This window comes from Columba livia, chromosome 7 (genome assembly GCF_036013475.1).
Source record: "Columba livia isolate bColLiv1 breed racing homer chromosome 7, bColLiv1.pat.W.v2, whole genome shotgun sequence".
Lineage (NCBI taxonomy): Eukaryota > Metazoa > Chordata > Aves > Columbiformes > Columbidae > Columba > Columba livia.
Window position 1 is genome coordinate 40059438 of NC_088608.1, and position 25207 is coordinate 40084644.

General features: G+C 43.4%; 2 protein-coding genes across 18 annotated transcripts in view; one reads left to right on the top strand and one right to left on the bottom strand.

Moving 5' to 3' along the window:
* Window positions 1-2377: 2377 nt before the first annotated feature.
* On the bottom strand, window positions 2378-12600 carry STRADB (STE20 related adaptor beta). 8 transcript variants are annotated; one of them, XM_065069560.1, is made up of 13 exons: window positions 12460-12600; window positions 11399-11497; window positions 10396-10452; window positions 9972-10052; window positions 9490-9552; window positions 8734-8855; window positions 8278-8356; window positions 7639-7762; window positions 5954-6125; window positions 5444-5548; window positions 5020-5249; window positions 4428-4470; window positions 2378-3972 (listed from the first exon to the last, which is right to left on the bottom strand). In XM_065069560.1, the coding sequence occupies exons 4-13, from the start codon at window positions 9976-9978 to the stop codon at window positions 3820-3822; spliced, it is 1098 nt and encodes a 365-aa protein (XP_064925632.1). In that variant the 5' UTR covers window positions 9979-10052; window positions 10396-10452; window positions 11399-11497; window positions 12460-12600; the 3' UTR covers window positions 2378-3819. The 8 variants fall into 8 exon arrangements, with proteins under 8 accessions (XP_064925632.1, XP_064925629.1, XP_064925628.1 ...); XM_065069557.1 differs by having other exon boundaries at window positions 2378-3910; window positions 9490-9589; XM_065069556.1 differs by having other exon boundaries at window positions 2378-3910; window positions 8278-8386; window positions 9490-9589; window positions 12460-12599.
* The window catches only part of TRAK2 (trafficking kinesin protein 2), a 29619-nt gene continuing 15935 nt past the window's right edge, over window positions 11524-25207 (top strand). For 2 of the 10 annotated variants that reach the window (XM_065069511.1, XM_065069513.1), the window contains exons 1-4: window positions 12569-12713; window positions 19260-19592; window positions 20505-20702; window positions 24884-24934. In XM_065069511.1, coding sequence (XP_064925583.1) covers window positions 19556-19592; window positions 20505-20702; window positions 24884-24934 — 286 coding nt within the window. In that variant the 5' untranslated portion in view covers window positions 12569-12713; window positions 19260-19555. Of the gene's footprint in view, window positions 12163-12568; window positions 12714-17645; window positions 17782-19259; window positions 19593-20504; window positions 20703-24883; window positions 24935-25207 lie in introns of those variants that run through there. The other 8 variants (XM_065069515.1, XM_065069516.1, XM_065069514.1 and 5 more) reach the window with 6 other exon arrangements.

A 25207-nucleotide genomic window follows, 5' to 3' on the forward strand; every position in this document is an offset into this window, starting at 1 on the left:
TAAACTTCACGAAGGTTGCAGTTAGATCAGAATTAATCACTTGCGGATTTGCAGCAGAATTAGTTTATATGACTGAAGACTTGGGGATGAAATAAATAACTTACGCTTTTTCTATGGGTAAACAATGTTTAATCCAATTCCTTAAATGTATTCCTTAAACACGTGTTCACGAGAGCATAAGCAAAACAGCGCTGGGGGCGCGGGGGATTCGCTCTGCCCAACACGCACACCTTCTAACAATAAGAAGTGTGCTTAAATACAGTAAGGTGTTACATATTCATAATGACCCCAGGAATGACTATACATATTCATAACTTTTCCCGCTTCTTATTAAAATGAGTCTCAGGTAACCATTTCCATATTCCCCTCCCTGACCCTCCCCTGTTGCACCTGTGCAGGGTCACTTGGTGAATTTGAGGAGGGGTCTTTGGATGAAGCTCCTTCAGTCACAGTGAACTTTGTACCTTTGGCTCATTATGATGAACTGGCTGGAACCCAAGATGCCAAGTCGACCAAAACCAGACTGGCACCCCCTTTTTGCTGTAAATCTTGGCTATCTTGTCTCCTCAAGGTTGCAGCTGGTGCTGTAAAACTTCTTATCTCAGCATTCGATCAAGTCCTGCTTTTTTCTTAGCACAATTGGTTACATACTGCTCTAAACTAGATATTCATTATGTGGCTTAAAGTGTTAGTGTGTTAGTAGGCCCTTATTATGTAGTTGCTTAACCCTTAAAATGTTAGTTCCCTCTATCAATATGACTTCATAAAAAAGTTTCATTACTTTTCACATAGAACTTAACCAACTTTCCCATTTTCCAGGTTCAGAGGCCGTGCCTAATTTGGCTATACCTGTAAACATTAAACATCTTAGCACGAATCACAGCTGCATTTCTCACACTGATGTTACCTAGAGAAAGTCTCTGTTTCTCCCGGGTGTCACAGAGGCTCCTCGCTCCCCTCACAGCGCGCAGCACACGCAGCCCGCCGGCCGCTCCTTCTCCAACAGGTGCTTTTGGGAATGTATTTTTCCCCTGATTCTCCCCTTCGTAAGGACGAGCTGTGTGTCGCCGTCCCTTCCCCGATCCATTTATTTGCCGCTCAAGCCTGGCCGTTTCCACCCGTCCTCCACCGCCGCCCGTAGCGGGCGGGAGGGGGTGGCGGGGCCGCCATGTCAGACGCCGCCTGAGGGAAACGGCGCCCGCTCCCTCCCGCCTTTTCCGCCCTGTCAGCCGGGCAGCTGCGACCGCTCGGCTCTAATGGGGCTCGTTTCATCCCCTGGGGATTAAAATACTTATTTCTTAACGCGAACAGAGCTGGGTTCCTCTGCCTTTTCCACCCGCCTTCGTATGGTAGCAGCAGCTAACGCACGCCTGTGTAGTAGCTGCCGTGGACTGCACCGCATCACTTGAATTTTTGAGCGCTGCTTTTTTTTTTTTTAAATATTTATTATTATTATTTTGCTGACTGTTAACTGCTGCTATCTAACTCTAGTTTGCACTTTTCTCTTGATTAAAATATAGCTTCCACCTGGATGGTGCAATGAGGACAATGTTCCTGCAATACCTTTATGGTGTCTTTCAGTTTAATTCATTAACCAACATTAAACGTGTTTTCACATTTCAGCGGATCTTTGGATTGGTTAACAGGAGTTACGCGGCTTTTCGGGCTTGGGTCATTTAGCAAAGAAGGTGTTGGACACTGTGCAATCTTAATCAGAATTGTAACTGATGTGACAGGTTAGCAGATTAGGTAAAGGGACCAGACCCCTGCTAAAAACCATTACCTTGATGGAAAAAGTACATAGAAATAAGTAGTTTTAATCTTTTTCCACAGAAAGAGACAGCAGCAAATAACTCCACTGGAACACGTGGCTGTTTGAATCAATTTATACCAAGTTTGTTATTAATATCCAAGTTCATTTTTATAGAGAGCGCACAGGCCGCTGTCGTTTCAAGAGAAGCTTGCAAATACTAGCAGTTAAGCTGCCTGAAACTTTCTGCAGGTTGTTGATTTGATTTGTTTTTTAGTAGTATTAATGTTTATTCAGAGGTCTGTAATTAAAATATGGCCAACTTAACGTGTGTTCTCACTGATTTGACTTGGTTTTTACATGTATTGTTAGTCAAAAGTTACTTGTAGATGCTATATAATGCATTTAAATTGAAAACAGTCCCAAGTTGTAGCAGTTAAGAATTAAGAATGAAAATAATGTCTTCTCTAAAAGAACATAATATTTTATGATCACAGTAATTTTCTAGTTTAGACAACTATTATCTAATGACTGACATAAATATAAAACTTCTTTCCTGCAGTAACAAGAAGTTGTTAGTGTAACTATGGTGAAAAGAGAAGTCTAGAACTACAAACAGACACAGGGTAAGTTTATTGAAAGGTTTTTAATCTTAAGTGTCACGTATTTGGTTTTGAAATATAGAGCTCTCTTCACAGCATGATGAGTAGAATCAACTTTCTGTTAATACTTTAATGTGGCCATTTAGAATTTTACGTTTGTCTCAGGCTTGTGTTTTGCTCATTTGGTCTTCAAGTCTCTGTAGTGAAGCTGCTGGCAGAACAGGAGCAGTTGGTTACTAACGGGTTCAGAAGCCTCGAAGACTTAATGTGGAATGTTGATTATATTGAAAATTTAAAACGCAGCCATTCAACATCTATTTATACATTTTTTTTTACTACAACCAGAACTTACATCAGTAAAGCACTAGCGGCTTTGGGACACAACTTTTGCTAAAACGTGATGAGAATATGCAGCCAATTTGAAAAAGAAGCTGCTTTTCTTCAGCTTGAGTTGCCTGGTACAGTATGAGAGATGAATTGTAGGGAGAAGAAAGGCAGGTTTTCATGTAACATAGAACAGGTAAATTCACCAGGATCCCAGGGGTTGATTAGGTTCTTGTTATGGCTGAATCTGTCCATGAGAATTCAAGTGTGGCTTGTTTGCCAGCAGCAGTGCCAGTGAAGCTTAATGCACGTTGCCTGTTCTTTTAAGAAAACATTATTAAGTTCTTGTGGTGAACAGCAATACAGTATAAATAAAAATATGTACAGTAACTTTAGAATATGATTCTTCAAAATTAACCCGTACCTGTTATAACTTGAGACTTACTTTGCATAGTAAGAGGTCCTCAGATTACTTGCTAAGATGGTGCAATAATAAATGGAGATGCGAAAGCACAAATTTGTACTAGGAATGTAGACAAATGCAAGAGTATATCTCACATTTTCAAGCAGCTTAACTTCTTCGGGAAACACGCAGTATTAAAACTGCATGAAAAATGACAGCATGTCGAGTGAGAAGATGCCTTTTGGGATGTGTGAAAAGAGAAACAGTCATTTGCATAAGCAACTAATTTGTGCAGCTTCAAATTTAGACATGGAAGTGGAGGATTTCTCCTTACTAAAATAATTGGGGTGATAATGAAAAGACAAATAGATGGTTTAAGTCAGGTCGCAGACAAAACCCAAGCCTGAAATCGGAAAGGCACATGGACTGCAGCAATGTGAGCTGAAAACAGAGCATAGAGTAAGATGACAGCAGGAACACTCTTGCTAAGAAATATTTGGAGGGAAGGAACTAAGTATTCAGCCACTCTGTATATACAGTTTTCCTTGTGGTCAGAAAGTGAGGCACGCTGCGCTCCGTGATCCAGCTGAAGAAGTAGTTAATGAAATCTGGCCACTGCGATGGCATTTTCAAGTATACCTTTGTCTAATTGTATTTTAACCATACAAACTAAAGCAGCAAATACAAATCACATTTTCCTTCTTTGAAGCATAGGAGAGGTATAATTGTTTGGTATTTATTTAGAATTCCCAGTCTGTATCAGCTTGCCTTGCAGCAATACGTCCAAGTTCAGTCCCAGCTGCTGTCGAGGGCAGTGCCAAAAACTCTGATCTGTTATTTTGAATAGGAGGTGGTAATAGAGACAGTAGTGAATTCTGTGTTTGTTCTTTTATCTAGAAAGAAGAAAAGTTAAAACAGGGCTGCGCATACAAGTCTACATAACCCTGTATCTGCCTTCATTAAAAGCACATGAAATCAGAGCGTGTTCTTGGTTGTTACAATATTGAAAATAACAAGATGAGGGCTTTAGCTTTCCTCACTCTAGAGTAAGTTGAATTAGCTATGCAGTTCTTCTTCTTCTTTAAATTAAGAATACTAACATTTATTCTTATTAAATAAGCTGACTTCAGTTCCATTAGACCGATTTTATCAAAGGGGAAATAGATTAATCTTATACTTCCTATATGCTATCGATACCATATTGTTAAAAAAAAGTAGCCTGGAACAGATACGCTGTTACAAGCTGGTTTTGGCTCAAGCTAACTTAATTATGTTGTAATCCAGCTCTAATTTTTTGAGGCTTGCTTAGGTTATGGCTGTGTCATTTAACAAAATGTGGTAAACTCACCTGTTTGAAGAACGTATGCGAAAGCAAACTGCTTGCTGATGGCCTAGATCATAAAATGAACAATACAATTATGTTTTGGAAAGTAAAATACTGCTTTTGGAAAACGGGCCAGACTGACAAATCAATTTAAGCCCTGCGGTTTTTCCTCCATGGGACAAACATAAAGCATGAGGAAAGCAGCACAGAATTCCTACATTCTATGCCTCAATTTGTAGTGAAGACACTACTAACTTTTCTGTTAAACAAGGAATTTAATGCCTTATTCAGAAAAGACATAGTACTGAAAAGATATACTTTACATTTCTGTCTTTTCTTGGATGGAGTATACGTTTAAAAATTAATTTTACTTGTTACAAAGTACATTCGTATTACAAAAAATTCAGGGGTCAAACGACTTTAAAAACGTGGTTGCTCTGTCAGACAAGATAATTCCTAAATTAAAAAACCAAAGGTAAGTTTAGTGTTTTGCGTAGTCGTTCTGGTTGGAAATTCTGACTTTAACAGTATTCAACTAATTACTGTATCCTAAATTGTGGGCTACACTTGGTCTTAGATTGAAGTGATGGAAAATTAGTTTTGACCAGAAGGTTACCTTTTCTCAGGGTCTTGTTGCAAGCAAAGCTCTACCAAGTTGTGGAAAGCAGGTGAAAACGTTTTGGAAAAGGGAATCTGTAGTCTTTCACTGGTCATTGTGCGTGTCATGCTCTCATCGATCCCAGAATCAACACCTGATCGGGAGTTCTTCATCCTGGATTCCCCACGGGGAAAGGTATTTATGTCCCACGGACAATACGTGAGACCTTTCAGCTTCTGCAGCAGCATCTAGTGGAAAGGAACAGCAGAATAAGAGTTCAACAGCTATCCCGACCTACTCAGGCCAAGGTGTGAACCTCCAGAAAAGGAAGGATTATTTGATCTGAAAAGCAGCAGTCACCATTTCAGCAGTAATAGCATGGCTTTCTCTAAGTAAAACATAAAGCTCAGAGTGTTTTGAAGCAGAGAGTTTAGCATCATACCTGAGTGCGTGGCATATCTTGAAATGGCACGTGTCCGTTGGCCAGTTCACATGCTGTAATCCCCACGCTGTAAATGTCAGACTTCATGTTATATCCAGACAAGTCCTGTGAAAGAAAACTTGATGGGATCACTGATGCCATAGAGCAGCGCTCACAGAAATACAAGTGTCTGTTTCAAGACAAGATTCTATTACCCTGTGATCTGCATAGGACTGAGGCAATGAAATTGTGAATCTTTGGGCTGTATTCAGAAATCTGATGGTTGTACCAAATAAAAGCTTTAGGATCTACAGTAGTTTCCAGGAAGGTCATATAAAGAGCCTTAGTACAGCACCACCTTATCAAGAGCTTTAAACCCAGTTCTCTTTAGGAAAATTACAAATTCAGTACACCTGTGTCTTTTAAAAAGTCGCAGTTCAACAGCTTCCACTGCACTCGTACAGAAAGACTTAACTTAGAAGTACTTCCAGTAACTTTGAATAGGAAAAGTGAAGCGTAATTTACACTAACCTGTCTCAGTAGCTCAGGACTCAGCCAAGGAAGCACGGACGTACTAAACTGGGGGAAATCATATACCACCTTTGACTTTTGTCCATTGTTAACTAAGCTGTAGAGGTTGTTTAAGCCAGAGAGAGAAACCAGCCCATCCCCTGAAATCAGAATGTGGCTAGCTTTAATATTCCTGTAACATAAAGTGGTAAATTTTAGTTATAAGAATTACTCAAAGCACTACTAGAGTAGCAAGGCTTTCATACTTCATTAACTTATAGTGAGATGTTAGCGTGCAGTTCTGTTTAGCAGATTATTTTCATGGAAGTTCTTCACTCGGTATGAATTGGTTTTTTAATACAGCCCTAAGAGAGTAGAGCCAGAAAGTAGAGAAGGGCCCCCCTTCCCTGCAAAGGGTGTAAAGTAAGGAAGCCCTTTCTGATTCTCTTCTGCTTCAAAGAGACAAAGCCAGACAGATGTAGAATCCCTGTAACATCTGGCTTTAAATAATATAAGAATACTGTCCTTGTTAAGCTTCTACAAATTTTGTTCTGCTGTATGATTGAAAAATAATTTATTCACACAGTATCACAGTATGTTTGGGATTGGAAGGGACCTCAGAAGATCATCTAGTCCAATCCCCCTGCTGGAGCAGGAATGCCTAGGTGAGGTCGCACAGGAACATGTCCAGGCGGGTTTTGAATGTCTCCAGAGAAGGAGACTCCACAACCCCCCTGGGCAGCCTGGGCCAGGCTCTGTCACCCTCACTGAGAAGAAGTTTCTTCTCAAATTTAAGCGGAACCTCTTGCGTTCCGGCTTGATCCCATCACCCCTTGTCCTATCATTGTTTGCCACCGAGAAGAGCCTGGCTCCATCCTCATGGCACTCACCCTTTATATATTTATAAACATTAATGAGGTCCCCCCTCAGTCTCCTCCAAACTAAAGAGACCCAGCTCCCTCAGCCTTTCTTCATAAGGGAGATGCTCCACTCCCTTAATCATCTTCGTTGCCCTGCGCTGGACTCTCTCCAGCAGTTCCCTGTCCTTCTTGAACTGAGGGGCCCAGAACTGGACACAATATTCCAGATGTGGTCTCACCAGGGCGGAGTAGAGGGGAAAGAGGACCTCTCTCGATCTACTGACCACCCCCTTCTAATCCACCCCAGGTACCATTGGCCTTCCTGGCCACAAGGGCCCAGTGCTGGCTCATGCTCATCCTGCTGTCCACCAGGACCCCCAGGTCCCTTTCCCCTACACTGCTCTCTAATATGTAATTTCCCAACCTATACTGGAACCTGGGGTTGTTCCTGCCCAGATGCAGGACTCTACACTTGCCCTTGTTAAATTTCATCAGGTTATTCCCTGCCCAACTCTCCAGCCTGTCCAGGTCTCTGGATGGCAGCACAGCCTCTGGCGTGTCAGCCACTCCTCCCAGCTTGGTGTCATCAGCAAACTTGCTGATAGTACACTCTATTCCCTCGTCTAAATCGTTAATGAATATATTGAATAATATTGGCCCCAGTACTGACCCCTGAGGCACTGCACTAGATACTGGCCTCTAGATTCTGCACTGTCTGACATAAGAAGGTATATAGAAAAAGGGAGGAAACAAAACTTGAGCTGAAAATGAGTTTTGAAGTTAAACTATAAATGCTTAATAAACTAGACGCTGCAGTCTGGTTCTTACCCCTCAGCATTCTCCTACCTGTGAATATAGCCGTTCTGGTGCATGTAATTTAATCCTCTGATTGCACCAAACAGAATGTTCCCTATCAAAGCTTCGCTCATTCCTTCAGGAAAGTATGTCTTCAGCAGCTGTCTAGCCGAACCTAGAAGTGAAAAAAACCTAGCTAAGCCTAACAAGCCTTGCTAAATAACTTGTCTATGCTTGCTTCATTGCGTGTGTTCATCAAGAGCGGCATTCTCATCTTTATATTGACTGTGGTACATTAAGAACAGATACACGGACGCAACTGATGCGTCCATCAGGTAAAGATCCCGCTCAAGTCATGCTTCTGTTAGCTCAAAGTCCACGTCAAACTTGTGTTCAATCCAGACAAGTTTTCTGTGGGCAAAATTCAAGGTTGTATGAAGTCACGTACATCCCCCAATTACCATTCCTCACACGGCGGGTGTTAGGAGGACTATGTGCAATTTAATGCAGTTCAAATATCAGGCCTTCATGATCTTCAGGAAGATCATGTACAGAAGATTTCTCTAAACAAATGGTTTGGGAAAGTTTCAAAAGACAGGAGATCCTTAAAGAAAAGCCTCTCATAGAACAAACAGTCCTAAATGTGTCAGCCCTTTTTCCTACTCCAGAATTGCAGCTAACAGTTCTTACCATAGGCCATGAACGGGGAGATGACCCAAAGCCAACTACCAGCTGTGAACACTGTCCAAATCGTCATTATGTTGGGATGCTGGAAAAAGTGGGATAAAACCACCTCATTCTATGGAATTAAATGAAAGTGGATGTGTTAACCACAGGACAACAGCCTTACTAAGAGCATTAACTACATCAGCAACGGGTAGAAAGATCTGTTCCCTGTGTGCATTTATACAAAGTTGCTATTTGCAGAGTTACAATTACAGAAGTATTTCTAAAACTCCTGTCAACTGTTTTGTTCAGAAAGCAACTCTCTAATTTACAGCTGCCTTGTGTTTATTTTCTACTCCTTTGGAGGAAAAGCTTGACAGAAACGACCCAGTACAAACACAAAGGCTGTCTCTGTTTGGTAACCTCGTACGTATTCATCACTATCTACACCAGACTTGGGCAGAAAAGCTGTTGCTTTACCTGTAAGGCTTTCAAGTGCTCTTCAGAGCAATTTTCCAGGTCTGTGATCCTTACAGCGACTTGCGCGCCTGTCGGTGTATGCCGTGCAAGGTAGACTGAAGTTAAATTGTTGAACCTCCTTCCTGAAACCAGAAGTGGCCACCTTAACATTGGAAAATAGAACAGTCCACCACATCATTTCCTTCAGATTTAATTGTACAGTGCTGAAATTGCAACTGGTAGCAGCACGAACTCTTCTCTAAGAATGTCAAGAACTGAAGTAGTTGCAGCAAAATATATCCAGCAAATTAGTTAAAGCACAGCTCTGCTATTTTTAGAACAACTAAAGGTGTTAAAACATTTTTCGGTCTCTATTCCACATCTAAAGGCACAACACTTCAGCAGGCGTGTGTGTGCACAGTAGGATTCAGGGCAAGCAGCTTTAGGATGGTCAATTTGGGTAGCCAAGTGACAAGACACCATGTTATTTAATGTTGTATTGCTGTCCACATAGCACAGATTTAGAAAACTGACATGCATGTGCACAAACATCAAGACAGAAATTCAGGCAATTGTTGATTTGTCTTATATCATAAAACAAATGATTACTGAAATATGAGCAATGCTTTGCACTTTTCTCAGCTGAGGAGACACAAGAATAGTTCTAGTCAGCTGATTATACATTGTACAAATGTAATAGTTACTGCAGTTCACAAGAAGCTGCTGAGAGCATGCATCTGCAGGAACAAGAAATACTTTAAGGTACACTTTTGTTACCTATTTCCAGCTGGAGTTCATAGTGAGAGACATTAGAAGAGCAAAATAACACGTCATTCCTTCCTGTAGATGGGGGAATCCAGGATAGATCAGAATCAGCCTAACAGTGAGGAAAAACAGTTCTCAAAATGACTGTGTGATTTTTAAACTTTACCTGTTTAAAATTAATGCAGAAATATCAATAATTAGAATGCTTAGATCAAGTACTCAAGCCAGAACATTCAAGCTGGTGCTTTTACCACCGCATTGAGACTTAGTTTTATGAGTTACTGTTTTTTTGTGCGTGTGTTTTGTATTTAAACTGGTACAAGATTAAGAGTAACACTCAGTTATCTATGGTCTCCTTCCAAAGTGGAAGTCCCAAAGTACTCTGGTTATTTTTGCTGTTAATATATTAAGCATCACCCTCTAGTGAGATTGTTTCTAATATGTCCCAGCTTTGTGTTTAATGTTGCCAGTCAATGTTGCTATTTTCTCCTTACCAGGCATTCATGGATGCTGCTCTGAGATAGCTCTTCTGGGCTGATGGGTTCAACTGGGGTGCGCAGGATACAGGAACAGTCCTTGAGAACAGCAACAAGTGAATGTCAGTGGAGCAGCTGCTGTTTATTAAATGTCACGGTGGGAAAGCTTCAGAAATAGCCCCTATAAGCAGGAGTTTAGAACGTTTTCTGCTACAGGTCATTCAAGCAAGAGGTTAAGGATCAGCATAGAGCACATGAATGGCAGAGCTGGAGAGAGGAGACCCGAAACAGTCTCCTTCATGGAAACTTGTTACAACAGAGTCTAAACATCTCAGCGCTGTGGAAATCCCCTCCAGCAACACATTTCGCCACAACTTTTTCACAGTTTGATACAACTGGGTAACAAGGTACAACTGCCGAAGATCTTTAAAAACAAACTTACCAAACAAGACATGGAACCACTTTCGATCAGGGGAAAAGTCATATATACCCATTTATCCTAGAAAAATCAAAGTAGCAAGATAAGGTTGTACATAAACCTGTGATAAATACAAGTCTCTTTAACAGCAACTGTGAAGCCTTCCTCTCAGTTAACACACACAAAAACCCCCAAAACTACAGCTCTGGGAAAACCTGCTCTACTGAGCTTCTAAGCGGTACATGGATTTCAAACTCCATACTGAGGATACGCAATGTGCATTCCAAATCAAGTTTTCCTTTTTGATTCATGGGTTTAAAGATCTTTGGAACAAACAATTTAATTGCAAGTTAACTGCATAAGTGCAGGAGGTAAAAAGGAACAGATTCACTAATCCCTGGCATTAGAAAAATAAAAAATAGAAAAGTAAACAAATTTAGATAATTTTAGCTTTACTTAGGCTACAGAACCAGTATTTAAACTCTCACAGATCAGCGCAGCCTCTCTGAAAGCCTTCCAGCAGACTGACTTCACGTCTGATGCTTTGAAAGCTTGGGCAGTGAGGAGACAGAAGACCAATACACACATCAAAGCTGCTGAAGCACAGAGCGGGACTAGCTAATTTGCTTTAACTACAATCAAATCTTGTTACCACGATGAACCCTACCTGGTGGCAAAGTCAGCTACAAGCAGCAGTTCCACGTTAGTATGTAATTATTGCTTGAAAGTTAACTTTAAAAAGGTGGAGTACTATTGGAAACTGATCATTTTGCTTATCAAGCTTGATTACATCCTGAATTTAAATGATATATGCTATTTAATCAAGGGAACACACTCGAAAAGCTTAACAAGCTCCCACCACCCCATCCGCTGCCAAATATCCAAGGCACTCCTAATCCCTAGTATTTTTACCCTGAAAAATGTGCCTAAAGAAATACTGTAATTCCTTATTAAAGATGAATAATGGCGACAAAAGGAGATCCTTAGTAGGTGTTGGGCACCTTCAGAAGGTCAGGGCTTGACTTACCCAGCTTCACTGAGGGATTATGTGGCAGAGCAGGGAAAAAAATGCAGGTGCTTCAAGATTCTGGCCAGTGCTGTGATGGCTACAGCATCCTCCTCCAATCTGGAAAGAAGACACCGCGCTCCGTTACACAACATAATTTACCCCATCGCTTGGAGTATGAAACCACAAAGCTAAACTGAAGAATAAAGTCCCAATAACTGATACACTGAAGTCAAATTGTTGTAGGATTTGTTTGAAGGGGTAGACACGTCCACGATCCACATTTGTTCTAATGACCTTGCAAATGCAAGATTTTTATTTTTCACATGTAGTTTAACATTGCTTTCATTTTCAATACCGTTTTGGATCGTGTCCATACATAAACCTTTTCCCCGTTTCCACATTTTTCTTTCTGTATTACAGGGTTGGGGTTTTTTTGTGCGGCGAATAGTGACAGCCCTGCACAGCTGAACTGACACCTTCACCCAGCTTGGCCAAAGCTTCGGATACAGGGCAGAAAAAAAACACAGCCCGACGAGCCGGGGGAAAAAGAAACGCAGCCCGACGTGCCTGCAAGAGAAAGAAACACAGCCCGACGAGCCGGGGGAGAAAGAAACACAGCCCGACGAGCCGGGGGAGAAAGAAACACAGCCCGACGAGCCGGGGGAGAAAGGAACACAGCCCAGGGAGCCGGGGGATAAAGGAACACAGCCCAGGGAGCCGGGGGAGAAAGAAACACAGCCTGACGAGCAGGAGGAGCGCGGGGCTGCGGAGCCCAAGCGCAGGTACCACTGCCGCGCGTCGCTCCGGTTCTGCTGCCGCGGGGCTTTGATCCCCGTGGATCTCCGGTTAAACCTCCGGCCGTCACTGAAGTAACGGAACGGGACGGAACCAGGCCCCGGAGCTCCCCGCTCGCTCCGTTAGACTCGTCCCCTGCCCGCCCCGGTAGCGGTTTAGGCCGGGTCGGCACTGCGCTCCTGCCAGCGCGGCGGCCCCGGCGCCGCTCCCCGAGCTCGGTGTGCGCCATTCCCCGGCCCCGGCCCTCCCTGCAGCCCCCGCAGGGCGGCAGCGCCCGCTCCTACCCGCCGGAGCTCGGGGTCAGAGGCCGGGAAGCCGCGCGGCAGAGCCGCCAGCCCCGGCAGAGCCGCAGCGGGTGGCGGGGCCCGGCGCATTGTGGGCTGGGGCGGCCCCTGCGCGCCGCGGGGCCCGCCGGGGGCTGTAGTTCCGAGGGGGGAGCCGGGCGGAAGCCACCAGGCGCTTCCTCGGGCGCCACTTGATTACATGCGGGGCCGTCGCCCGTCGGCCTTGGGCGGCGGGAGGAGGCAGCGCGGCGCGGGTAAGTGGTGCCGGTGAGCGGGGTTCGGGGCGGCTCTGTCCCCGCAGGAGAGGTTTAGCGAGCGCTTTAACCCCTCCAGGGCCGCGACCCTCGACCCGTGCCCGTCGGGCTGCGCTGGGGTGCGGGGGATGGCGGGCACGGTCTCCGGTGCCGTTCCCGTGTCAGCGTCCACAGCCATTCTCCCGGTAGAGGGGTGTTAGTGAAGCGCTGTCCGCCGGGTGTGTGTGTTGGGGGGCAGTCACAGCCGGGCTGTGGCGCGAATGGTGCCCGTGACCTTCACCGTGCTCCACTCAGTCACCGCAGCCTGGTGTGGCGGCTCTGGAAGGCAAAGCTTGGAGACATTTTAATTGTGCTCCCGAATCCCGGTGGGTTGGAGGGCGAGGGTTTCGTGGCTTCTGACAACTTTCTCATCGCTGCATTCTGATTAAACTGTATCTGGCAGTCAGTGGCTCCTGGGGTGGGTTAGAAGGGGGTGGTCAGTAGGTCAGAGAGGTTCTCCTGCCCCTCTGCTCTGCCCTGGGGAGACCACACCTGGAATATTGTGTCCAGTTGTGGCCCCTCAGTTCCAGCAGGACAGGGAACTGCTGGAGAGAGTCCAGCGCAGCCACCAAGATGCTGAAGGGAGTGGAGCATCTCCCGTGTGAGGAAAGGCTGAGGGAGCTGGGGCTCTGGAGCTGGACAAGAGGAGACTGAGGGGGGACTCATTAATGGGGATCAATATGGAAAGGGGGAGTGTCAGGAGGATGGAGCCAGGCTCTTCTCGGTGACAACCAGTGACAGGACAAGGGGTAATGGGTGCAAACTGGAACACAGGAGGTTCCATTAAATTTGAGAAGAAACTTCTTCTCAGTAAGAGTGACAGAACACTGGCCCAGGCTGCCCAGGGGGTTGTGGAGTCTCCTTCTGTGCAGACATTCCAACCCGCCTGGACACCTTCCTGTGTAACCTCATCTGGGTGTTCCTGCTCCATGGGGGGATTGCACTGGATGAGCTTTCCAGGTCCCTTCCAACCCCTGACATTCTGGGATTCTGTGACTCTGTGATTTTATTCTGTCAGCCATCCTAGTGAAAAAGTGTGATGTGGAGTTGAGTCCTTGTGTTTTTATTTTTTAACACAGTCTTCCAACTGTAGGCTGTTGCATACATGCTTTTTTTTTGGTTGTTTCAGAGTTACTGTTGACTGATTCTGAGAGTGATGGAAATCAATATACTAGCAGATAACTTTTCACACAGCATTATGAGGCACTGTAGTCAATTTTAGGTTTGCTTTCAGATGCTTGCTGTCTTTCAAAATATGTATTTCCAAGTGAAAAGAGGTAGACTTCTTTTTAATTACACTTCTAACACTGAAGCTAAATTGCTGGATGCACATTGTGCAGTACCAGAGCTGCCTTTCAGGCAGGATAAGCATGATTCATGGATTAGTTTTCCAAGAAAATGCAAAAATGGCATTTTCACAGAGATTGTTACAAAAGAAATGACAGATCCTTTTGTCTAGTTAGATTGCTAGTGATACTCTGGTGACTGAGTCATGTGGATCAGTCTGGTTTATTCTAATAAATGCAGAATTGTAACCATTAAAATGCTGAGCCCTGTCTGGGGTATATAGTAAAAAACTTAAACCAGTTCCTTGGGTGAATTCAGCTGTGCATCAACCAAAAGCATTAGTCATTCCAGTTAACGTAAATGTTATTTAAGTTAACTTCAAGTATACTTTATGGAGAGCAAGCTTCAATTTCAAAAGAAGCCTCTAACAGCTTTTACAATGAAATATTAGCGCAGCACTTGCCTCAAGAACATATATCACAACCAACAGATACTGGATTCAGGGCAGTTCTTTTTCCTCTGAAAAAAGAGATTGGTTCCCCCGTGATTGTAATGTTACTACATGTAAGTCTTATTTCTTGCAGGTTTTCTTCTTTCAGAAGGTCGGTTTGGTTTTGTTTTCTCACACCGTACTATTTAAGATCGCAGGTTTGCTTCTGATCGCTATTACACTTGTTACTAGGATTGTGTTGGCATGCAATTTTTTCCCTTTCATGAGAGAAGCACGAGCACTAAGTAGGTTTCTGTAGGGATAGTAATGGCTAAAAGTAACAGATGTTTGGCACACAGGGGTGTTAATTTAGATAGAAGTTCAGGTAGGTTTGTTTTTCAGTGTACAGTCCTTTGTCCTTCGTCTCAACTGTATCGTGTTGAAGGATTTGGCCTCTGCCTCTGAGAACTAGTCCCAGGAATGTTTTGGCAGCAATTCAGCGTGGTCATGTTTGCTTTAAAAATAGAACTGTTTCATTAACTTTGCAATGCAAAATATCTATATTGTTATTAGCTGGCTCGACACCATTCCAGTTTTAGTAAGGAAAAAAGCACTCTGTTAATGACTAAATACAATTTTTCTTTAATTGCATATTTACATAGCAGTAAAACTCGGCATCCCAGAATAACGAACTCATTGACTGCCTTTTGGAAAATGCATGTTGCCGTCTCTCAGTCAAATCAGGATCTTCTTTGTTGTTGAAATTTCGTGTGTGTTGATTGTGGCCCGATATCTTGCATCCTGTCATTGTACAGCGGAGCGCGAGCGGTTCAGCCTTTCCAAGGGCTTGTGAGAAGTCAACTGCTCTCAAGTCATGGCAAGAGTAACAGGATATTTATGGTTGAGTTTGGATTTTGCCAAAGCAGATGCCAGCATTTTGGATATGTTATAACTTTTTATGCACAAATAAATTAACGCGTGCGTTTGTTCGTCTGCGCTTTCCGGTTGTCAAAGCAACTCATCGCACCTTTCTGATAATTCAGGTTTGAATTGGAGCTCTGTAGTGGTGGAATTCTGAACTCTGGTGGCACAACAGCCTTTTTGCATTGATCTTTAATTGTTCAAAGCTGTAGTTACAAAAAGAAGACAATATTTTATAGCTATTTCAACTTTTCTAAGGCTTTAGTCAGTATTGGTTTTGCAAGTTAATCTTGGCTGTGCCCTTCTGACTCATGCAAGGAAAAATTAATAATCTCCTATCATGTGCTCAGGAGAACCCATTTTTGTCACTTTGCTAAAAATATCAAATCACACACTGAAATATCTGTTTTAATGGAATATGCGGTTCCTGTTCTTTTAGCTTTCCTTTTTTTAACCTGTACACTATGATATCTTACAATTTAGCAGACAATTGATTTCTATTCCTCGTAATGTTTTTAACGTGTTTATCCAGCCCGTCTTCAGGTTTTGGTAGTTGTGCTTTGTTTTTTGTACAGTTTTCCTTAGGAGTTTGTCAGGTCGTTTTGTAGCATTGGTGAACGGTAAGACAGTGGACGTGGTCTACCTCGATTTCAGTAAAGCATTTGACACAGTCTCCACAGCATCCTCACAGCTAAACTGAGGGAGTGCGGTCTGGATGACCGGGTAGTGAGGTGACTGTGAACTGGCTGAAGGGAAGAAGCCAGAGAGTCGTGGTCAATGGGGCAGAGTCCAGTTGAGGCCTGTATCTAGTGCAGTGCCTCAGGGGTCAGTACTGGGGCCTGTATTATTTAATATATTCATCAATGATTTGGACGAGGGAATAGAGTGACTGTCAGCAAGTTTGCTGATGACACCGAGCTGGGAGGAGTGGCTGACACGCCAGAGGCTGTGCTGCCATCCAGATACCTGGACAGGCTGGAGAGTTGGGCAGGGAAAAATTTAATAAATATAACAAGGGCAAGTGTAGAGTCTGTCATCTGGGCAGGAACAACCCCAGGTTCCAGTATAAGTTGGGGAATGAGCTATTAGAGAGCAGTGTAGGGGAAAGGGACCTGGGGGTCCTGGGCACAGCAGGATGACCATGAGCCAGCACTGGGCCCTTGTGGCCAGGAAGGCCAATGGTAGGTGGGTTAGAAGAGGGTGGTCAGTAGGTCAGAGAGGTTCTCCTGCCCCTCTGCTCTGCCCTGGGGAGACCACACCTGGAATATTGTGTCCAGTTGTGGCCCCTCAGTTCCAGCAGGACAGGGAACTGCTGGAGAGAGTCCAGCGCAGCCACCAAGATGCTGAAGGGAGTGGAGCATCTCCCGTGTGAGGAAAGGCTGAGGGAGCTGGGGCTCTGGAGCTGGACAAGAGGAGACTGAGGGAGGACTCATTCATGGGGATCAATATGGAAAGGGGGAGTGTCAGGAGGATGGAGCCAGGCTCTTCTGGGTGACAACCAGTGACAGGACAATGGGCAATGGGTGCAAACTAGAACACAGTTTCCATTAAATTTGAGAAGAAACTTCTTCTCAGTAAGGGTGACAGAACACTGGCCCAGGCTGCCCAGGGAGGTTGTGGAGTCTCCTTCTGTGCAGACATTCCAACCCGCCTGGACACCTTCCTGTGTAACCTCATCTGGGTGTTCCTGCTCCATGGGGGGAATTGCACTGCATGAGCTTTCCAGGGCCCTTCCAGTCCCTCACATTCTGGGATTCTGTGATTCAGTGACCGTTCCTTGGGTCACAGGTGATAGTCCTCTGTGCTTTTTAGAATACTATATAGGCAGGTATGTATGTATATAAGTGTTGTCTGAAATTTCCATTCCTCATGAGCCCCTTGAGGGCACCACTCCTGCATATGGGCTGTTCTCCAGTATTTGAATTCTCCTTGTTTTTTCCATGTTCATTTAACCTCTTTGTAAAAGACTCTAACACGAATGGGCAGTCGGCATGTGAGGGAGCAGAGGGACAAAACCGATCAGAAATACATCTGGGTGGAGTGACCACAGTAAACTCCAGTTGAAATAATCTTTATAGATGAAGATTAAAAAGAACACTCGAGAAGGTTTTCTGACTTCTGTCTTGGACGTGCCTTTCTGCATGATTTAACAATTTTAATTTCAAGACGATATCCTTATAGCACGGTCATATACTATATTTTAAAGCCGTGTTGTAAGTGTTATGGGTTTTATCCAAATTATTTAATTATAGTTGTATCTTGCAGGAAGACTCTGCCCTTAAGAGTCAGTTCCACACTGCAGAGTGGTTTGCGTGGGGCATCAGTGGCTTGAATTGCCGGAGCAGCCGCCCCGTGGCACACGAAATGAAAGCTGCAGGAAGCGCTGCAGATGTGAGCATTAACTTTTATGGTGTTTGCTTATCGAGCAGACTTCAAGGTTTTACAAATGAGCTTGCCCTTTCAATTCAATAGCTTGATGTTGGCCCGATGCTCTAGAAAACTTTGAGCCAATTTTTTTTCCCCCTCTTTGGCTGAACTGAGATTGACCTGCAAAAAAAAACCAGAGTGTTTCTGCTCTGGATGACTTAGAAGGGAGATTAAATCCAATTTTGAGAGGAAGTTGTGTTTATTTTTACCTTATGAAGGAACTCTCCTATGCTGCTGAATTTTGTCTTGCTCTGCGGCGACTCTTTTTATTACAAGATAAAATAATCTGGGCTCTGTGGATCTACAAGAGTCTTCTTACGTGTCATCTGCCGCTGTATTGGGTTTAGATTCTTACATGTGTACTTAAGGCTTCTCAACAATCCATTAGAAGCAGCTGTACATTCAGATAGCAAATGTTTCTGAAATCTCAATCTTACTGCTTTTAATAAGTGCCTAACCTGGATAATAATTAAATGTGATAAATAAAGTACATTTATAAAGACATGAATGACAAAGCAAGAAGATATTGCTCTCAAGTGTGAGCCGGCCCCAATGGACAATGTTCTTTCTTGCTCTCCTGCCGCAGTCTCCCGTTTAGTCCTTGTCAAACCAGAGGTTGCTAGAGACAGCGAGACAAACCTCTGCTTGTTGTGCTTGGGAGATCTGAGCAAATTTGGAATGAATGTAAGATTTCAAGAGAATTTTGTGTTTGCCGAATGGGGGAAGGAAAATGAGACTTGTTTCCTTTCATTTTCTGTTTTTCTGTCGTCTGCCACTTGTATTTCACATGGAAGACGGTTGATCAGTCTTGGCAAGGGAACAGCAGAATTTTTACTTTCTTAAACTGTTCTGGCAGGTTATCTCATGGTAGTTTCACTTCTGATTTAAATGAGTCCCTGCTGAAGAAGAAACACAAATTTTGTCATGATCCACAACGTATATTTCTGATAGATCCAGTTGTTATTTAACAGACTTCTTAAGAGTAAGAGATTAAAGCAAACGGTCCTATAAAACTTTCCTTTTAAACAATCAAAATAGTAAGAAATCCTGCTTGCAGAATGCTTTAAATAAATGTAGTAGCCTGAAGAAAATTTCGGTTTAGTTGGAGCTGCTGACCTTTAGAATAAAAGGGAAGTGGCTCATTTTGGTGAATGAATCGTCACACTAAATACTACATGGAGAGGAGGGATGGTAAAGACAAATATGTATTCAACAGAGTCGATGCTGAAGGCGAGATGTGAAAATAGATGCTTTTAATGCTACAGTTTACATGTAATGTGTAAACTTGGGATTAAAGTGTTTGTTTCCTTTTTTTGTTTTTAGTTAAATTATAGCACAGGGAGGAAGTTCAGACTGAAAGAGGCAAAGACACATGGATTTACTGTCTTGTTTGAAAGGGTGACATGTGTTAACCTTTGGCATTCTCTTTGTGTTATTTCCAGGTGATGGCTGAGCTGAGGAGCTGCTGAAGCTTACATGAAATATCCCATAGGTGTTTTACTGCTCAGCAATAGCCCAGATGAAATGAGTACGTCCTGAGATGGCAACAGACCTGGAGGATGAAGGAGGCTGCAGCAGGGAGTTGCCAGCAGGTTTGTTAGCGCCTCAGTGGCCCAATGGTTCTCACGTTCTCTGTCTCTAAACAAACCACATCTTTGGACCCAGGTGCCGAAGGGCCGGTGCACAGCCTGACCGCACAATGCTGTTTGCAGAGAAGTGAACTGGGAAGAAAGGACTCATGAGTTTTGATCGCAGGGACCTGGAGAGCCTCTCTGGTAGGTTGAAGAATTAACTGTCACAAATCCTGAATGTATCTAACATGTTATACAACACCCGCCTGAAGACAGCCCTGCGCTTCACGTTCTTTGTGTTGCTTATCTGCTCTTGCAAATGAACAAAAGCGGGGAGTCCTTTTAACTACCTGGGAACATCAGCTTCCGTTGTAAAATGTTGTTTGCAAAATTCTCAGCGTCAGTAATCAACGTCAGCATTTTTTCCGTTGAACGACGTTGAAGGTATTCTTCAACTTTAGTGGAGATGTTGGAAAGATAATCATCATATACCTTTAATATGCAGTATTTTAGCAACTTAGAATAAATGTTTCTTTTTTTCTTTTTTTCAATAATTGTGGAGAGATTAAGGATTTCAAGTACCGTGTTTCTCAGAGCGTGATTCTATATGGATGATAATTTGTTCCCAGTTTTTAAGGCAGTATTCGGTTGATATTTGTAGTTACTTTAATATATTTACATCTATGTTCATTACCAAACAAAAGGTTAAACAGAAAAACAACAAAAATGTGAATTTCCTTCAGAAAAGGGAAGTGTAACTATGCTAAAGCCAGTGAAACGTTACAGAATCAATAGCCGATAACAGGTAGGTCTGTGTTTTAGTTCAATAAATCAGGAAAGGCAAAAACTGAAGCCCACGACTTCCATCATATTCAGGAAGAATCATGGCTAGACCAGCTTTCCAGGAAGCTGGGGGTGAGGAACTTACAAACACTACCATAGAAATCAAGTATCGATTCATTACATATTCTGGTAATTTTTCTAGTACAGAACAATTATTTTCAAATCTACTGAAGGTTTACAAAGTATTTCATAGTGCATAGGATGTACGGTACTGTAGCAATATATGTCCTGTTTAACAGTAATGTGCCATTTCTGGCGTTTATGTGGTTTCAGATGCGTGCTCCAGTGAGGACCTTCCCGAGGTGGAGCTGGTGAGCATGCTGGAAGAACAGCTGCCAGATTACAAGTTACGGGTGGACTCTCTATATCTGTACGAAAACCGAGACTGGATTCCGTCCCCTGCCTCCTGCCGCAGCCGTCTCCCCAAAACCGCCTCTCCGGTTCGCGATGAGGAGCCCTTCCGTTACATGAGTGAGTATTTCTGGGCCTAGGATTTTCTTTTTTTTTTTCCATTTATTGAAAACTGTAAATATAAAATTAATATTATGAATATTATAGAGCATTCAAATCTGGAGTACTTTGGACAGTTGGAAGAAAAAGCTGATTTCAGGGGAAGCACTTATATGATGGCAGAGCGGTGGATGTGATCTACCTTGACTTGAGTAAGGCATTTGACACAGTCTCCCACAGCATCCTCACAGCTAAACTGAGGGAGTGCCGTCTGGATGAGCGGGTAGTGAGGTGACTGTGAACTGGCTGAAGGGAAGAAGCCAGAGAGTCGTGGTCAATGGGGCAGAGTCCAGTTGAGGCCTCTATCTAGTGCAGTGCCTCAGGGGTCAGTGCTGGGGCCTGTATTATTTAATATATTCATCAATGATTTGGATGAGGGAATAGAGTGACTGTCAGCAAGTTTGCTGATGACACCAAGCTGGGAGGAGTGGCTGACATGCCAGAGGCTGTGCTGCCATCCAGAGACCTGGACAGGCTGGAGAGTTGGGCAGGGAATAATTTAATGAAATATAACCAGGGCAAGTGTAGAGTCTTGAATCGGGCAGGAACAACCCCAGGTTCCAGTATAAGCCGGGGAATAACCTATTAGAGAGCAGAGTAGGGGAAAGGGACCTGGGGGTCCTGGGGACAGCAGGATGAGCATGAGCCAGCACTGGGCCCTTGTGGCCAGGAAGGCCAATGGTACCTGGGGTGGGTTAGAAGGGGGTGGTCAGTAGGTCAGAGAGGTTCTCCTGCCCCTCTGCTCTGCCCTGGGGAGACCACACCTGGAATATTGTGTCCAGCTGTGGCCCCTCAGTTCCAGCAGGACAGGGAACTGCTGGAGAGAGTCCAGCGCAGCCACCAAGATGCTGAAGGGAGTGGAGCATCTCCCGTGTGAGGAAAGGCTGAGGGAGCTGGGGCTCTGGAGCTGGACAAGAGGAGACTGAGGGGGGACTCATTCATGGGGATCAATATGGAAAGGGTGAGTGTCAGGAGGATGGAGCCAGGCTCTTCTGGGTGACAACCAGTGAAAGGACAAGGGGCAATGTGTTCAAACTGGAACACAGGAGGTTCCACTTAAATTTGAGAAGAAACTTCTTCCCAGTGAGGGTGACAGAACACTGGCCCAGGCTGCCCAGGGGGGTTGTGGAGTCTCCTTCTGTGCAGACATTCCAACCCGCCTGGACACCTTCCTGTGTAACCTCATCTGGGTGTTCCTGCTCCATGGGGGGATTGCACTGGATGAGCTTTCCAGGGCCCTTCCAACCCCTGACACTCTGTGATTCTGTGGTTATAGTTCAGCACTGCAATACTGAGGGCTGAACTTGTGCATTTTGTGGCTACCTTGTCGTTAGATTGCACATAGAAAAGAGAGTGGGAACATGTGATAGTGAAAAAGAGGTGGAAACCTGGAATTGTGCTAAATGAGCTGTAACACAAGAGGTGTAGGTAGCAGCTCTGTTTTCAGGAACGTTGGTGATGCTGTGGTGCTCTTGATGGTGTTTGCCCTGATGTTTTGAGGCAGTGTTGCTTTTGAAATGCCGTTAACGGTTTCTTCTGGAGATAGAAACGGTGTGAAAGCTGCATCGGGCAGTGTTGGTCATACCTTCCAGTTTGGAAAATACGATGTAACTTATCCTTAAACCGAACAGATCATAAGGAAGAAAATAGACAGCTTTGAATCACGTGAAGAAACCTTCACTGTTAAAAAATCAAATGAGTAGAAGGCTGCCAAGAGAACTGAACACTTACTTGCCTGTAGTTTCAAGTGTTTTCATGAGAAAATAGGGAACTGCATCATAATTATTTGAGGGAAATGGGGAAGTCTTGTTTCCTCTGTATATGGGAACAAACCGCTTGGGAGAATGAACTTGGTATTTGTATCCAGCCTTGATGTTCATGTACAGTCTGTAGTGATCACCTCTGCCTTGTACATGCAGCCTCTGAAAGGGCTTTATTGTTGTTGTTTGTGCTTTAAGCTTCCACCCAGGGTGTATGTACAGCAAATGAGTAAGTACAAGTAAAATATTACCCCGGCAGTACTCAACAATTCAAACTAATCTTGTTATCAGTGAAACTTGCAGGCTTGGAATTGCTTTTAACTGTGGAAAGTATTTGGAAAGCCACTTAATGTTTATTGCTTGGTCTGTTTCTGATAATAATATCGCAGGCATAAATGATTGTTTTAGCTGAGTGAGCACTTCTGTCGTTCCCTGGAAGCAGTTGTGTAGTCGATGGGGTGTGTACTTGCCTTGAAGTTGTAATTACGAAGAAAGGGAGCTCTGCCGAAGCTCCCCAGCCCCTGCAGGTCCACCAAGGGAAGGACCCTCAGTGAAAAATGAGCCTAACAATGATTGACATCAAGTTAAAATATAACTGATAAGCATAGAATTAGTTTTGTATGTTGTCATTTAAGAACGCTGTTGTAGCTGCTGAGTCATGTAAACTCAGGTTAAATACGGTTGATGCTTCTCCTAGAAATTGTCCAAAGAGATTGGAAGTATTAATAGTAGTCATCATATTTGCTTTTTTGAGCCTCATAACTTATAGGGAGAGGCTGGGAGGGCCCCAGACAAATACAGATCTAAATCAAGATCTAGTTATAATCATTGCTGAATAGCCTGTTAGCCTATTCTGATGGGAATTTGGGATAAATATGACAATCATATTCTTAAAGTGTAACGTGAATTTTTAAGTGTCTGTCTCCCCCTGCCTATATATAGGGTGTTTCAAAAACATGGACCCAGTTTCAAAGCAGCACGGATTCAAATTGGGTCTGTCTTTCTGAAACACCCTGTGTGTATGGAAACATTTTGATAACCTTTTCCTATAGAGAGTGCTAAGCCCATGATTTGAATCCATTTGTAGCTGATGTCCAAGGTAAAAATAACCAGCACAACAGTCATTGCACTCGAGCTCCTCCTCTTTTTATGGCTCCTGCTGCCTACGAGAGGGTTTATCGCATGACGAGCTGAGTTCCCAACTTCAGTGTTCTCAGTGAGGCGCAAGAATATTTGTTTTCTGCTTCAACTGGGGTAGCATAAGAGGCCCTGAAGTACAAAACGACTGTTGTTAGAACGGCACGCGTGTGTGCGTGTGAATAAAGGCACATGGCACAACACAACAAGGATATGAACCAAAACGAAGAGTTGCTTGAAGCTTTCGCTCGGCAAGGTGAGGAGAGATTGCGCATGTTCGTGTTTGTATGAAAGAATTATACTATGGATCATTTTGATCCTGTGCTGTGACAAAATAACAAAAGTTGTCTAGAGCGAAGTTTCAAACCCGTTAGTTCTGTGATTTTGTTTATCGGAGTAAATATATTTGGTTTTGATTTTAGGAAAAAATAAGTTAGCTCGATTTACTTTTCTGTTCAGCTCTCAGAGAAACAGCTCAGCAAACCTTTCTCTTCTATATTGTTCTTTCTGTTCTCCTGTCTTTCAAGGCTGCAAGAAAGTTTCTTTCTATACTAAAAGGTGATTTTGTTCTTAGCATAGCCTTAGTGTTGTGTTTCAAAAGGTTAGTTATGGAGATTACATATGTAAAGGGCATACATAGCTTGTATAACATAGGTAAGTGAAGTTAGTGTGCATCGGCCTGGCCCTTCACTGTCTCGTAACCCAGTGTGCAGCCCTCAACAAGAACAAACAGATTAAAAAACTGAGAGCCAAAAGGACTCTGTATTCAGAGTCTGACTCAGATTTACACACGGTAGAGGAGCCAGGGGAATCTTCAGAAATAGATTTAGACCAAATCCGTATTAATCTCCTTTTGCCATGCAGTGATAATGGAATTACCTTTGAAACAGGTTAACTTGGACCTTCAGTTGAAGAAGAAACTCCAGTACTTGTTAAATTTATATTGCTGCCTTCTTTACTTTCGTGATCCTGATCCCATAAAGCAAAACTGGCAAGTTTCTGTTGAACTTGGCCAAGCACAAACATCCCTCACCTGCAAGTGAGATGTATAATTCTGCTCCTGAAGGGAATCACATTTAAATGGTTCTTTAAAAGTTCTAAGGAAGTTTCAGTAGTGTAAAAAGTATGTGTACATATTTTTGGTGGTGGTGGATACAAGCCAATCACCTGATTCCCTACATTTTAATTCTTTCTCCTCTTTGTTCTTTCCCCGCTCTCCGCATCTTTCATTTTCTGTCACATTAGCTCTTATTGAACTGCCTTCCTCCTCGGCTGGATCTCACACATTTGCTCAAGGTAATTAAGATCTCTTCTTTACTAGCATCTTCTGTTTCTCAGGCCAAGAACTAGAGCAGAGCAGTGCTTTGTGGTTTAGCACTGCTTTGTTCAGGGTTGTTGCAAATTCTTCATGCTTTGTTTACTCTTGACTCAGCCCTGGTTTTCAAATCCTACTTGTCTTTTTTCTTTTTTAAGTGGTTTTACAAACGTTTCAAAGTTGCTCAATCAGTAAGAAAGGATTTACTGCTACATCTAAATTGCAGACACACGTCATCGCATTTCTTTTAAACT